The sequence below is a fragment of the Phycodurus eques genome, chromosome 9 (assembly GCF_024500275.1).
Source record: "Phycodurus eques isolate BA_2022a chromosome 9, UOR_Pequ_1.1, whole genome shotgun sequence".
NCBI classification, from domain to species: Eukaryota; Metazoa; Chordata; class Actinopteri; order Syngnathiformes; family Syngnathidae; genus Phycodurus; species Phycodurus eques.
The window spans coordinates 22,572,286-22,586,023 of record NC_084533.1 but is presented as its reverse complement, the minus strand read 5'-3'; the positions used below and the strand labels follow the sequence as shown (position 1 = coordinate 22,586,023).

The window sequence follows — 13,738 nt, the reverse complement described above, 5'->3', positions numbered from 1 at the left end:
TTCGATAGTGTTTATCCTTCTTGAGGTTATTAAGGTCGCGGGTGACTTTGGGCAAGAGTTAGGGTTACACTTTGGGCTGGCCGCCAGCCAATTGCTGGACACATACAGTATGTAGACAAACACACATTCACAGTAGCATTCACACCTATGGACAATTTAGTCATTCACGAATTTGGCTTTTTGCAGATTTTTTCATTTATTATTATTATTATTTTTTTAACCAGGATATAAAATACATGGGGGTCACAGTATGTATTGTATTTAAAAGAAATTTCACTGTTTGGCTCCGTTAAAACACCCAGTGTTGGCACAGTCAGGCTTTCCCAAACTTTCCAAATGGGTCACATGACCCACAGCGAGTGTAGTCTGCATGTGCAAACACAATCATTGTGCACTTTGGAGTTTGTGTTTGTTTGTGATGGCGAACTTCTTTCTCGCTTGTGCGCTGTTGTCGTCCTTTCAACTGAGTCTTGCAGGTATGAAGGAAATATGTGAAACGTTTCTCCTCATCAGTTGTCATGTGTTACTTATTTTATGAATTTGGTTTTTGAAAGATAACTCCCATTGACACGTTTGGCTGCAGGCCCAGTGTTCGTGTCCGGCAAAGCGGCTCATGGCGTCCTGTGGAGACACAAGCGTGAAAACAGGGGCGTGTTTGAGGAACTGCTGGAGGGCAACCTGGAGAGAGAATGTGTGGAGGAAATATGTGACTTTGAGGAGGCCAGGGAGATCTTTGAGAATACAGAAAAAACAGTGCGTCTTTCCCCTATATTGACTTGATTTGTTTCCTCCACCATTTTCTCCATTGATGCACAGCTTGTTTTTTTTTCCCGTGGTCATTGAAAGCAGCATCACTGTTGTTTCAGGTGGAGTTCTGGAATGCGTACATGGGTAAGGATGACAAAACCCATATAGTATGTACTTCATTTTGTCAGAGCGCATCACTCAACTATGTCACAGGCATAGTTTGCAGAAACTGTGTATGTTGAAAATAATACCAAGACTGAAAGCAGCAAGAAACAGGTCCCAAATCCTTAAAATGATCATCAAACTTTGACGTCACTATCAATGGTGTAGGCACAAAGGTTTTGCAATGCAGCGTCACCCATCTGTCAAAGAATACATTCATTTGGAGATTCCCTAGTAGGAGTTTGTTAAAGTACAAGCCGCGGAACTCCACCAAAATGGCCGCTTCAACCAAACTGAACTTCCTGTTCAGTTTGGTTTATGGGTTCTTGAGACGTTTTTGTGTCTTGTTACAATAAACATGTCCACCAAATTCCGCATCAATCGGTGAAACTGGTGTGTGAAGGTTTCACAGAGCATCCTCGGAAGAATCGTCACACTTTGACACCATGCTCCAGAATCAGAAAATCATATTTATGAGTTGTTAAAACATACAGGGAATTTGTCTCCGGTAGTTGGTGCCACTCTAGTACTAAAGCAAACAATCTACGAAAACAAAATATATCGGACATGAACATAAAAGTAGAGGGTCATGAAACGATATAAATTGTCTAGTAGTGCAGTAATACTGATACAACAACAGTTTTGCAAGTGATTACAGTAGTAATGGCAGTAAAGAGATGTGCAAAAATTGCAAGTTGTCCCTATGAAATTATGAGTCAACTGTTAAAGAGGTTAATAGCATGGAGAAAGAAGCTATTGGACTGTCTGCTGGTTTTAATGTGCATTGTTTGGTAGCGCCTACAAGAGTGACGGAGCTGTCCGGGGTATGGTGACGCCGAGAGAATTTTACCTGCGCGTGCAAGTCTTCTTGCTGCGTGCAAGTCCTCAAGAGTGGGCGATGATCCTCTCAGCGGTCCTGACTGTCCGTGTCCGTGGCAGCCAGATTTTGTCCCTCTTTATAGTAGGACCAAACCAGACTGTGATGAATGATTCATGCTCTTTGAGGATGAAGTTGATGTTGGTCTCCCACTTCAGGTCCCGAGAGATTATTTTCCCAGGAACTTGAAGGTCTCGAAGATTGACACTAGAGCACCAGTCGCTCCACTTCCTGTTGATACGCAGACCAGTTGCCATTGTTAATAAGGCCGATGACTGTGGTTTCATCTGCAAACTTCAGGAGTTTGACAGCTGGGAGCGTCGAAGTATTGTCGTTCATGTAGAGAGTGAACAGCAGCAGCGAGAGGACGCACCCTTGGGGCGCCCCAGTGGTGACGGTGCGTGTGGATGAGGTGGTTTCCACTAGCCTCACCTGCCTGTCTCCTGCCTGTCAGGAAGCTATAAATCCACTGGCAGATGGCTGAAGAGAGGCTGAGCTGGAGGAACTTGGTGGAGTTCAAGTCCACGAACAGGATTCTCGCATAGGTTTCTGCGCCGTCAAGATGTTCCAGGTTGGAGTGCTTAGTGACTGCATCATCCATTGACCTTTTCTCTACAGTGACAAGCTGCAGGGGGTCCAACAATGGGCTTGTGACACTCTTCAGGTGGTTCAACACGAGGCGTTCAAAGGACTTCATGACCCCAGGTGTCAAAACGACAGGCCTGCAGTCATTCGGGCTTGGAATTGCTGGTTTCTTAGGGACTGGAATTATCATAGTATATTAGTGGAGCATTTGAAGCAGGATGGGACTTCAAAGAGTTCCAAAGATCGATTGAATTTTTGAGTGAATACTTAAGCCAGCTGATCAGCATGGACTTTGAGGAAGACATACCATCCGGGCCTGGAGCCTTCTCGATCTTTTGTTGCTTTAAGAGCAGTCTCGCGTCATGTTCATGAATGTTTAAGGAAGAAAGGGGAGTCAGTTGCATAATGATGCTTGGTGGTGATTGGCTGGTATGGCATGTAAAACCTGGTGATATGCGTTGATGTACCTGAAATGTCCTCAGATGGTGACCAGTGTAAGTTGAAACCATGCCTCCACAAGGCCACTTGCAATGACGGCATCGGCTCCTACACGTGTAAGTGTCGAAACGGCTTCAGCGGCGTCAACTGTGAGATCGGTAAGGGACAAATCATCCAGCTGTCTATTTGAATGTACAGAAAACGGCAATAACTAGCACTCGTTTAACCACCAGAACTTGTTGTATTTTACTACCCCTAAAGCTTGTTCATGGCCATTTTTGGCCGCGAGCACACAGCCATATGTTTTCATTGCTTCTGTTAATACATGATTTTTTTAACTAACATCACTTGTTGAGTGACTTTTTCAACCTCTCCATTTTTTCATATTCTGAGTCAATCGGATGGAGTGCTGTAGGCCATTTTAGCCTGTTTTGGAAACTAAAACTGTTACATGAAAGAGCTCTATTGTCCAAAAATCGATAATGTAATCTAGTAGAGAATTATTTTATTTTTTTTTTAAACTAACATTTCATCAAGTGTTGAGTCTAGAATGAAACCCATCCATCCATCCATCCATCCATCCATTTTCTGAGCCACTTATCCTCACGGGGATCACAGGAGCGCTGGAGCCTATCCCAGCTATCATCGGGCATGAGACGGGGTACACCCTGAACTGGTTGCCAGCCAATCGCAGGACACATACGAACAAACAACCATTCGCACTCACATTCACACCTACGGGCAATTTAGAGTCTTCAATTAACCTAACATGCATGTTTTGCGGGATGTGGGAAGAAACCGGAGTGCCCGGAGAAAACCCACGCAGGCACGGGGAGAACATGCAAACTCCACACAGGCGGGAACCCCGGACCTCTGAACTGTGAGCCAGATTCTCGAACAAGTCGTCCACTGTTCCGCCGTACTAAAACATTTTAATAATTTCCATGGGTTTCAATTAGCCAAAGTGGCCACAATAGGGCTAAAGGGTACAATTTCATGTTTAGAGTATATTATCGATTTACTTAAAGAGCTGAAGTCGGGGAAGAATCAGACAATAATTCTCAACACAGCTAAAATGATTCCAAATAGGGAAAGCGTGGTGGACACAAATGGCCAGCAGTGAGTTGAGAGAGAGGGTTAGACTGTTTTTTTTTTGTACAATGCTAGGATTTTATGGCCATGTGTACAGAAAAAAAATAATCTCTCCTCAGATTTACAGAAAAGGTGTGATCTCAACAATGGAGACTGTGGGCATTTTTGTAAATCAATGGGCCATGCCGGAGGCAAATGTTACTGTGCGGAAGGATACAAGCTGATGCAGGATGGGATCAGCTGTGAACCAGAAGGTACATCAGCCACGCTATGAAAAATCACAATAATTCTGCATTTTATAAATCATAATAATTTGCCTTACAAGTCGAGTTCGCATGCGGTAGGACTGCTCTGATGAGAACACCTCGGTCTCTCGTCCTCACCTCCAACACAACTGGGCCGGAAACCCTGACGCGAATTGTTGGTGGAGATTTCGTCACCCCAGCAGAGATCCCCTGGCAGGTATTTACATATGGACCATGTGCACTAATGATCAAATTTTTCTTGATTTGTCTGAATATTATTATTTATTTACCACAAATAATGTATACTTGTTCATCTTTCCATGCCAATGACATTAAATGACAGGCAGAACATTTAAATGCTTTGCACATGATGATAGAAAGTACAATTAACCCAGTAATTCTCAACTGGTGCGTTCAGGAACCAAAGGTGGGTCGCAGAGCCAATACGGGTGGGTCACGGACAGCAAGTAACAAAAACTATATATTATCTTTATTTTTCGTAACTTTGTGGTTAAAAAGTGGGTCATGAGTTTTCAAGAATAGGGAAATACGGGTCCCAGGTTGACAACAGTTCAGAAACACTAAATTAATCTGTGTATGCATCCACCTGTTGCCATTCATACAACAGAATAATACATTTGTGTACAACTAAACTGGCCCACACATCACGTTGAAAACATTTACAATTACAATTAGTGCTTTGTCTTTTGTCTTCGTCTCTCTCTCCGCTCTAGAAACTTTGTGCTGTTCGACTGATCGATTCTGATTCTCAATAAACATCAATTACAATACTAATAAGACACAGCGGAAGCTTAAAAACTCCATTGTGACACAGTAAAACTGTTCCGGCATACAAGGGATACAAGATCCTCCATTCTGCTTGACCCAACAGCCGAACGGGACCAAAAAAAACCCCAAAAAAAACAACAACATGCAAAATACATCCACAAACAGCACAACGTTTTCGTCTTCACCACAAGCTCACCTTTCTTTCTGCCCATCCAGGCGGCCTTGGTAGATAGTAAATCTGGTGCGGTGTTCTGCGGGGGCTCCATTCTGCGAGAGCAGTGGGTCATCACCGCCGCCCACTGTCTGGCCGAGGCGCTGGGCCCCTTCTACGTGAGAGTGGGTACGACCCCTTTTTAGCTCCTCACAATACAAAACATTTACAGTATTCAATATCATTGATATCTAGTTTAAGGTCTCTGTGTTGGTATCAACTTTATCCTCACTCGTGGGACAATTTAGTGCAATAGTAAAATGACTAGGGTGCACTAGTACAACGAGGTCTTGCTAGTACCGTTTTTCCACGACAAGTGGAACATTTGTTCTACTCTAGTATGCAGTCAAACCTTACTAGTAAACTATTGTGCTGCACTAGTAACACTATTTTTCCCAACTAGGAAACATGTATCAACGCACCTGCTTATCAAGGATATGATATCATTGATATCCATATAAGGTCCATGTACGAGTACTGTTTGTCCTCTTTGGCTTGCTAGTAGGAGAACTACATTTTACTGATAAGGCAAAAATGTGCTCTAGTTGACATCTGTGTGCTGCTGCTACTACTACTACAGTGGACACCTGCTATGCGTGGGGGATATGGACTGGGATATGGAAAAACTGTGAAAAATTGATGCTCGCAGGGGTTTCCGAAAAAACCTGGGGGACAGACAACTACAAATACTGTTTGTGGGGGTCCTCTGTGCTAATAAAATGCATGCTCAAACTGCCATTTGATCATTTATTCAATACGGTAGCGTCGCGGAAATTGATGCAAACATGCCAGCATAGGCGACCTGGTGGAATTTTGCTGACAGTTGCAGCTCATCACATCTTTTATCATTAATGTTAGTAGTTGTGCGTTTCCCTCTTAGTTAATAGCACTCGCATGTTGTACGTTTCACGGTACCTTAAGTCGTTGTTCTGTTTAGGGACTCCTCTGTTCGTTGGACTGTCGTTAAGATAGTTTCGAGTACTCTATTGACTGCCGCCTGCTCAATGAACGAGCCTTTTAGGGTCCATGTACCGTCATGCTAGGAAAGATGAACTGCTCACTATTTGGATAAAAGAGGCACTACTACACTGAATTGTCAAGCGCATACTAGTAGCCTACATGGACCTTAAGACAATGGACTAAGGCCCATATCCTCACGTGTACATAAGTCAGAAAAGGACCGAAGGAATGTCTGTTGCTGTAATGTATTTTCGCACGAATGGGAGAATATGGCCAGACGTCTTTTCGTAACTCTGTTTGATGTGACTGCGTCCCGTCTTCCCACAGGCGAATACAACATTAAAGTCAAAGAGGACACAGAGCAGGATATCCAAGTTTCCCAGCAGCACATGTTCCCGCTGTACAATGCCAGCGTGAGCTTGCACGATCACGACATCGCCCTGCTCCACCTCCAAACACCCATCAACTTCTCCACAGACGTGCGGCCCATCTGCATCGGGCCCCAGGCCTTCACCGAAGCCTTGGTGAAGAGCGCCTCACCCGCCACGGTCAGCGGCTGGGGCAGAACGCGCTACCTCGGACTCCCGTCCAACACGTTAAAAAAGGTGGAGGTTCCCTTCACGAGCCGGACCGACTGCAAGTTCACCAGCAGCGCCAGGATCACGCCCGCCATGTTCTGCGCCGGATACTACGACGAGTCCAAAGACGCGTGCCAGGGCGACAGCGGGGGTCCTCACTCCAACAGGCGCCACAACACGTGGTTCCTGACGGGCATCGTGAGCTGGGGGGAAGAGTGTGCAAAGGATGGCAAATACGGGGTGTACACCCGCGTGTCTACTTACTCCAAATGGATCCATAACATGATCCATGGGTTGGACCACCACGAGGTCACGCCAAGGCCTGAAGATGACATGGGTCTTCTGCCGTAGCAATAAACTTGATAGTTGTTAGTTGAAGAATTTGCATCGCATTAAGAAGTGAGAACCAACTTTGAAAAGGACAGTTTGGAATTACAACTAAATTCAAGTTTGCCATAATTGCTTCCAATTCTTATACAGTAGGTAATACTTGTAGGCTAGAAGTGTCAAATATAATCTTTTCCTTGGATTGGATTTATAGAAATTACAATACAGGCCAGATTTGTGGATATAACTTGATTTATATCTTCAATGAAATAAAAATGTTACCTTGAGGATTTATTCCAAATAATTTCTGGAAATTCTCATGTACGAGGTGTCTCAAAAGTCACTTCGCACTCTTTTTGCTCTTTTTCTTCGACTGTGGGGGACGGGGCCACCCCTTGCCACCACGTAGGTCCGCCCCTGCCCATATGATCTTATTGGTGGATGCTTTTATCAGAAATTTGTCAGACAATCGGAAAAGGGCGGACGAAACGAAAGGGTTGAGGAGATATGTTAAGAAGTAATCAAGTTATACCGTTTTACTGTCATTTGAAAGATTTTTTTTTTTTTTTTTTTTTTAATAGATTTTCTCGTGGCGATATCGCACAAAAACGTTCCCCCCCTCTCCCTTCCCCCACAAAAAAAAACTCAATTTCTCCAAAACCCATCACACAGTTTCGTAAATTCTTGGTCAAGTGGCCATTCCGACAGACCCAGCATTTTGACATACAATATTTTCACTTTTGCCAAATCGTGTCACACTGCTACTGGAACCTGATCGGTATCAATAAAAGCTCAGTACAGCGGATGCTTCGGAGGGTGATAAATGTTTACCCGTTCGTATTTCAGGTTGTTCAAAAGCTTCAAGTGGAAGATTATCATGATGATCAACAATATGCTCCAATGTCAACTTGCGAGCCAAAGGGTAAAGGCTTCAGCCCCCCCCCCCCCCCCCTCAAAAAAAAAAAGAAATGGGGGGGGGAAGGAAACCACTTGACCGCATCAACTTGCTGCCATCTGCTGGTAAAAAGGAAGAAAAAAAACAGTTTTCCATGCAGAGGTACATTCAACAGTGTTGTTTTCTGGGCAAAAAAAAGCCACAAAGAGAACATCTGCACCACTTTATTGTTTTCATAGGCTTTAATCAAAACCCTGCAAAAGGGGCAAATTGATTCAATTGGAGTTTATGGACTGTTTTCTAAAACATTGTCATTATCAAAAGTGTAGCCTTATTAACACAGGAGTTATTGCAATAAATATTGATCTATTCAATAATCAGATTGCAAATTCGTGGCTAAAAATGTGAAAACAAACCTAACAATACAAATCTATCTATTGTTTAGTTGGATTAAAGCAACATTCATAGCCAGGTTTAGGCTTCTTGGCTCAACTGGATGAATAAAAGCTTCAAGCTTTTATTTGAGAATGTTTTCCGTGTTTGGAAAATCTGTGCAAAATCTGCAGCAACAAAATATCAGCTCATTTTGTTGCGTATAAGCATTCAAGCAATCGTGGCTCTTATGAATAAACGGAGACAGGATTTCACTTGGGGAGGGGAGACGGCATGCAAAGTGAAGGCAAAATACATATTTGAACAACGGAAATATGTCATGTGACCAGGCTCTTACTGCTTCCAAGATACATTTACATATCAAACGCCGCGGCCATTCCAAAACTGCTCCTCGGTGGGAGCGCTCAATCGGTTTTGGTAAATTTATTTAGATATGCCATCAATATTTCATGAAGTGTTGAACACACATTGATCTATCATGATCCCCTCTCATTAAAGTCAGCCTACTTGGGAAGTGTGGAGGGCGGGGCTAACAACAGGAAGTAAGGCGCACCGCTCCCTTACCATTGGTCGGTTGTATTCATCTTCATCATGTGGACAGCGAAGCGAACCCCTGGTATATCGGTTCATCTTTCATGCCGCCACTATATTGCGGGTTTTTAAGCAAACATGTTCCGAATTTAGAGTTGCGTGATTTCAGTGTAGTACCACATTGTGCCACAAGATGCTATCACTGGGCGCTACTGATGCCATCACTGGGCGCTACTGAACATAAGATGCAGCGTGATTATTGCTCTGCAGTAACAGCCCGTGTGGAAAAATGATCACCACAAAATCCTGCGATATAGCGACTGATCTGCGATAAAAATACGATTTAAAAAATCTGCAATGTAGCAAAGCTGCAAATAGGGAATCGCAATATCGTGAGGGACAACTATATTTATAATTTCATTATGTAACTGTAGCTAACAAAACAAAGTGTGAAGAGTCTCTGTCACTGAAATACATGAGTGCAATTAGTTAATGGTGTGATCATTGCCAATAGCTGCTCAATATGCACACCCTTTCCTTTATTTCTCGCCTTTTTCCTCTTTTTGTATTGCTATAATATAGACACGTTGGCCAGGGCAATCGGTTTCTTCCTTGACAATCATGCCATGTTCGTGGTTTTAATTAAAAAAAAAAAAAAAAAAAAAAAAGAATACAGTAGTATATGTGGTGCTTCAAAACATTGTTTCCCGATAAGAACACCAGAAGTGTTTTCACTGCAGGGAGTTGGTGGTGTGCAAGGGTCAATTGCGCTGTGCGGCAGTGAGCGGCTATGTTTTTCACGATTATCCAGTTCTGTCGCGTTCGGTTGTGTCATTCGGTGTGCAGCGGGCCTTATGCGGCGGGAGTCTATTATATAATATAAACAATTATAAGGTCTCTCTGTCACGTCTTTTTCACTTATCACTGGTGCGTCTGAAACGTGTCGCTCACAATAAATGGGGGTTCACTATATTACATGAACCCTGGTGAAGTCTGGTCTTGTGCATCCCATTCATATACCTCATACATGCTAACACAGGAATAAACAGTCAGGCAGATGGCACACAAAGGCCACACTCCTTCTTTGTTACAGAGATTGTCGTGGTGATTCTTACTTATTAAAACCTTAAAACAAAAGGAAAAACCCCAGTGAAAACCCTATTTTGGCACTTTCACACAGAAGAGCACATGAGGCAGAAAACAGAAGGACTGATACAAAGGGCAAGACATTCCCTTAGAAAGTGTCTAAAAGAGTATTGTAGCAGCCCTCAGATACCATGAAAGTACAGAATGCTTCCTGGTGTCTCCGAGGAGGACTGGAATTAGATCAGCGCAATCTGATTAGTATGTGCTATGACGTGCAGGTCCATGATTTTCTTCAAGCCATTTTGTCTATGAAGATTGCTTGCAGTCAAACATGAATATGCTGTAGAAAATCCATTGCAGTCCTGGACTTGAGCATCCATTCAGTAAAGCCTAACACACACGTCCAATTGAGAGTCATATCCGCACTTTGGAATCGTAGGAAAGCACGCACCTCTCCCACAGTCTTTGTCCTCGGCATACGTTGACAATATGTCAGCGTGATGAGAAAACACCAGTGGAATCCGGATTGTCAATCCGAACATGTAGGGATATGAAATCCAACTCCTTAACATTCACTGCAAGCCATCCCAGTAAACATGGATACTTTGACTGATATAGCCGTCAATGGCAGGGAATGAGACAAAGTGCCACAAAGCGAGGACTGGACCTGTTTCTTTGGTCTGATCTCCTTCTCTCTAAGGAGAACTAAGCTTTCTCGCCCTGACGTTGCCCATTTCTGCAAGGAAAACATAGCGGAATGAGATCAGAGTCATCGTCACAGATGCTCAAATCCAGTTGTAGGAAGTTACAAAGTATAAATACTTTCCAGTACTTAACTCATTCATTGCCAGGCGTTTCAAAGCAGAGTTCCCCATATTGTCGGCTGCTTTAGAGCATTTTGGCTGTTCTTTAAAGACCCACAGAATATTGTATTCTGTGACAATATAAGAACCGAACCTCCTAAAAGAATGAGTGAACGCTAAAGTTTATTTCTAATTTGATTTGAATTTCTAATTTGATTCATAATCAGTAGTCGCGCATTGGTGGGTTTCAGCCAAAAGCAGAGAAAATGAGCTTACTGTGAAAAAACGATAAGCAGAACAGTGACTCTGACACTACTAATATTTGCTTTTGTGACACCTCAAACTATAAGACAACAAAAACAAGACTGAGAAAGTGAAAAATAATGAGTTCACAGATATAGAAATAAGAAATGTCTCGTGAGCGATGTTGACTCGTCGGAGTTGAACGTCAGTGGCTTTTTTACATGGCGTTCATCATCATCATTCAGTACATAAAAATGCGTTACCATTTCTCATATATTTTTACCATACATTCAAGTGTGAGGTGCCTAAACTTGTCCGACTTCCAACGTGCTGGCATTTCTCTCCCTCTTAATCGATGTGAGAAAAATTCACTTTATACTTTTTGTCTCCTGTGTGGCAACACATTGTTGTATTCCAGTTGACAAATATCAACATCCACAGCAGTGAATGAGTTAAGTACGATTTCAGAGCCTGTACCTCAACTCAAATACGGTGTGAGAATAATTTTGCCACCTCTGCTGAAATCCAAAATCCTTTTACCCCTGAGTCTGGAGGAGGCTGCTCGACTGCTCCCCCTTACGGTCACTTGCAGGCTAGCAGACGCAATGAAGCCATCTTGGTGTCGACTCAGATTCTTCACCAGCCTGACCGGGCGGGTAACATGTGGGAGAAGGAAAAAGTTGACAAATACATATGAGTGGACATCAGGGACATAATTTAAGATTACCTCTCACACTCTACTGAAATATTTGTTTTGCTAACATACAGTACTGTAATTATCAGTATTGTAATTATCAAAAGTGTAGCCTTATTAACACAGCAGTTATTGCAATAAATATTGATCTCGCATTCAACATTAAATCGCTCTCATACAGTACAGAATTTTTTTCACTCACATGCTCTGCTGAATACTCTCACACAAAACTGAAACACTCTCATACTCATGACTGAAACACTAATTCACACTACTGAAACGCTTTCATACATGCTACTGAAATGCTCTCAGACACACGACAGAAACACTCATACGTACGACTGAAATGCTCTCATTATCAATACTGAAACACTCTCATACAAACTACTGAAGTGCTCTCAAGCACACTACTGAAAAGGCTCTCATTAGGACTACTACAAAGCTTTCACACACACACGACTGAAATGCTCTCACACTTTACTGTATTTTTATTTTTGCTCATATGCAGTACTGAAACGCTCTCTCACACAACTAAAATGCTCACACACACAGTACAGATTTTTTTCTTTTCACTTACAATGCGTTTCAGTAATGTATGTGAGAGGTAATCCTGAATTTTGTCCCTGGAGGCCCTTCCTAGTATTGCTACATGTGTCAATCCATACATTGTGTGTTCACATGTGGCCTCGTTAGTGGTGACAGGCTGGCAGACTCACCAGCGGCCTTTGTCGTCTTCCCACATCAACTGGATGACATCGCCGCATTTGATGAGGACACTGTCCAGTCCGTTTTGAAGGCAGTCGGCCAAGGCTCGATATCTGCCTCGAGACTGACGCAGACATACGGGCAAACAGATTCCATTAGTGAGGATGACCTAGTTCAGTGATTCCCAACCACTGTAATGTGCAGTAAGAGATCATCAGGTGTGCGTGGGATTTTACTTAATTGGTTAGAGCGTCAGCCTCACAGTTCTGAGGACCCGGGTTCAATCCCCGGCCCCGATTGTGTGGAGTTTGCGTGTTCTCCCCGTGCCTGCGTGGGTTTTCTCCGGGCACTCCGGTTTCTTCCCACATCCCAAAAACATGCATAAATTGGATACTCTAAATTGCCCGTAGGTGTGACTGTGAGTGCAAATGGTTGTGTGTTTGTATGTGCCCTGCGATTGGCTGGCAACCAGTTCAGGGTGTACCCCGCCTCCTGCCCGCTGACAGCTGGGATAGGCTCCAGCACGCCCGCGACCCTAGTGAGGATAAGCGGCTCAGAAAATGGATGGATGGATGGTCCAAAATGTATTACTGTATTTGTTTACTACAAATAATGTATATTTGTTCATCTATCTATACCAGCAACACATAGTGACAGGCAGAACAATTACTATATATGCTATTTCACTACATGGCAGAAGGTACGGATGACCTGGGTGATTGAGAATGTATGAAGACATCATTTGTAACAGTCTCTTCTAACCAAAAATATAAAAGTAAATGAAGGCAACTGGACTCTTGTTGTTTGTTGAAGACATTTCACCTTTAATCCAAAAGCCTTCTTCAGTTCTAAATTTTAGGTGTGAAGTCCCGCTATTTACTTCACCCACCAGAGACAAACACCAGCAGTTGTAGTAAGGGGTGATATTCTAAAGGAACTATGAATGTCTCAACTTTTAACAATGGAAGTGAAAAAAACAAAAACAAAATGGTTATATAAAAACCAAAGTGTACGGCTTTTAATAGGGCTCACCAGTTTCACCAGTTGTGTGTCAGACTGGTGGAAAGTGTCTTGACTGCCACTTTTCTCATCCAGACCCTTGCAGGTGTTCACCGACTGATGATGAGCTCCCGGCCAACCTGGACAAACTTTCTCTTTAGTGCTGAACAGTGGTGGGAAGTAACAAAATATATTGTAAATACTTGATTACTTTAGTTAAGTAGATTTTTTTTCAGGGATCTGTGCTTGAGCACTTATTTTTCAGACACTTTTTTTCCCCCCACTTCCAGTATTGAATAAATATTTCATCAAAGGAGAAATAAGCGTACTGGAGCTAAGTAACCGTTGCAGTATTATTGTGATAAAAGCAATCTTGAT

General features: G+C 42.9%; 2 protein-coding genes across 5 annotated transcripts in view; one reads left to right on the top strand and one right to left on the bottom strand.

The window, feature by feature from the left end:
* Positions 1 to 370: 370 nt before the first annotated feature.
* On the top strand, positions 371 to 7,035 carry f9a (coagulation factor IXa). The gene is made up of 8 exons (XM_061686597.1): positions 371 to 476; positions 584 to 753; positions 867 to 891; positions 2,854 to 2,967; positions 4,021 to 4,155; positions 4,227 to 4,363; positions 5,152 to 5,275; positions 6,434 to 7,035. The coding sequence occupies exons 1-8, from the start codon at positions 371 to 373 to the stop codon at positions 7,033 to 7,035; spliced, it is 1,413 nt and encodes a 470-aa protein (XP_061542581.1).
* Positions 7,036 to 8,105: 1,070 nt separating this feature from the next.
* The window catches only part of mcf2a (MCF.2 cell line derived transforming sequence a), a 39,514-nt gene continuing 33,881 nt past the window's right edge, over positions 8,106 to 13,738 (bottom strand). For 2 of the 4 annotated variants that reach the window (XM_061685409.1, XM_061685410.1), the window contains exons 27-30: positions 13,394 to 13,500; positions 12,373 to 12,485; positions 11,503 to 11,606; positions 8,107 to 10,652 (exon numbers count right to left, since the gene is read on the bottom strand). In XM_061685409.1, coding sequence (XP_061541393.1) covers positions 10,612 to 10,652; positions 11,503 to 11,606; positions 12,373 to 12,485; positions 13,394 to 13,500 — 365 coding nt within the window. In that variant the 3' untranslated portion in view covers positions 8,107 to 10,611. Of the gene's footprint in view, positions 10,653 to 11,439; positions 11,607 to 12,372; positions 12,486 to 13,393; positions 13,501 to 13,738 lie in introns of all 4 variants that reach the window. The other 2 variants (XM_061685406.1, XM_061685408.1) reach the window with 2 other exon arrangements.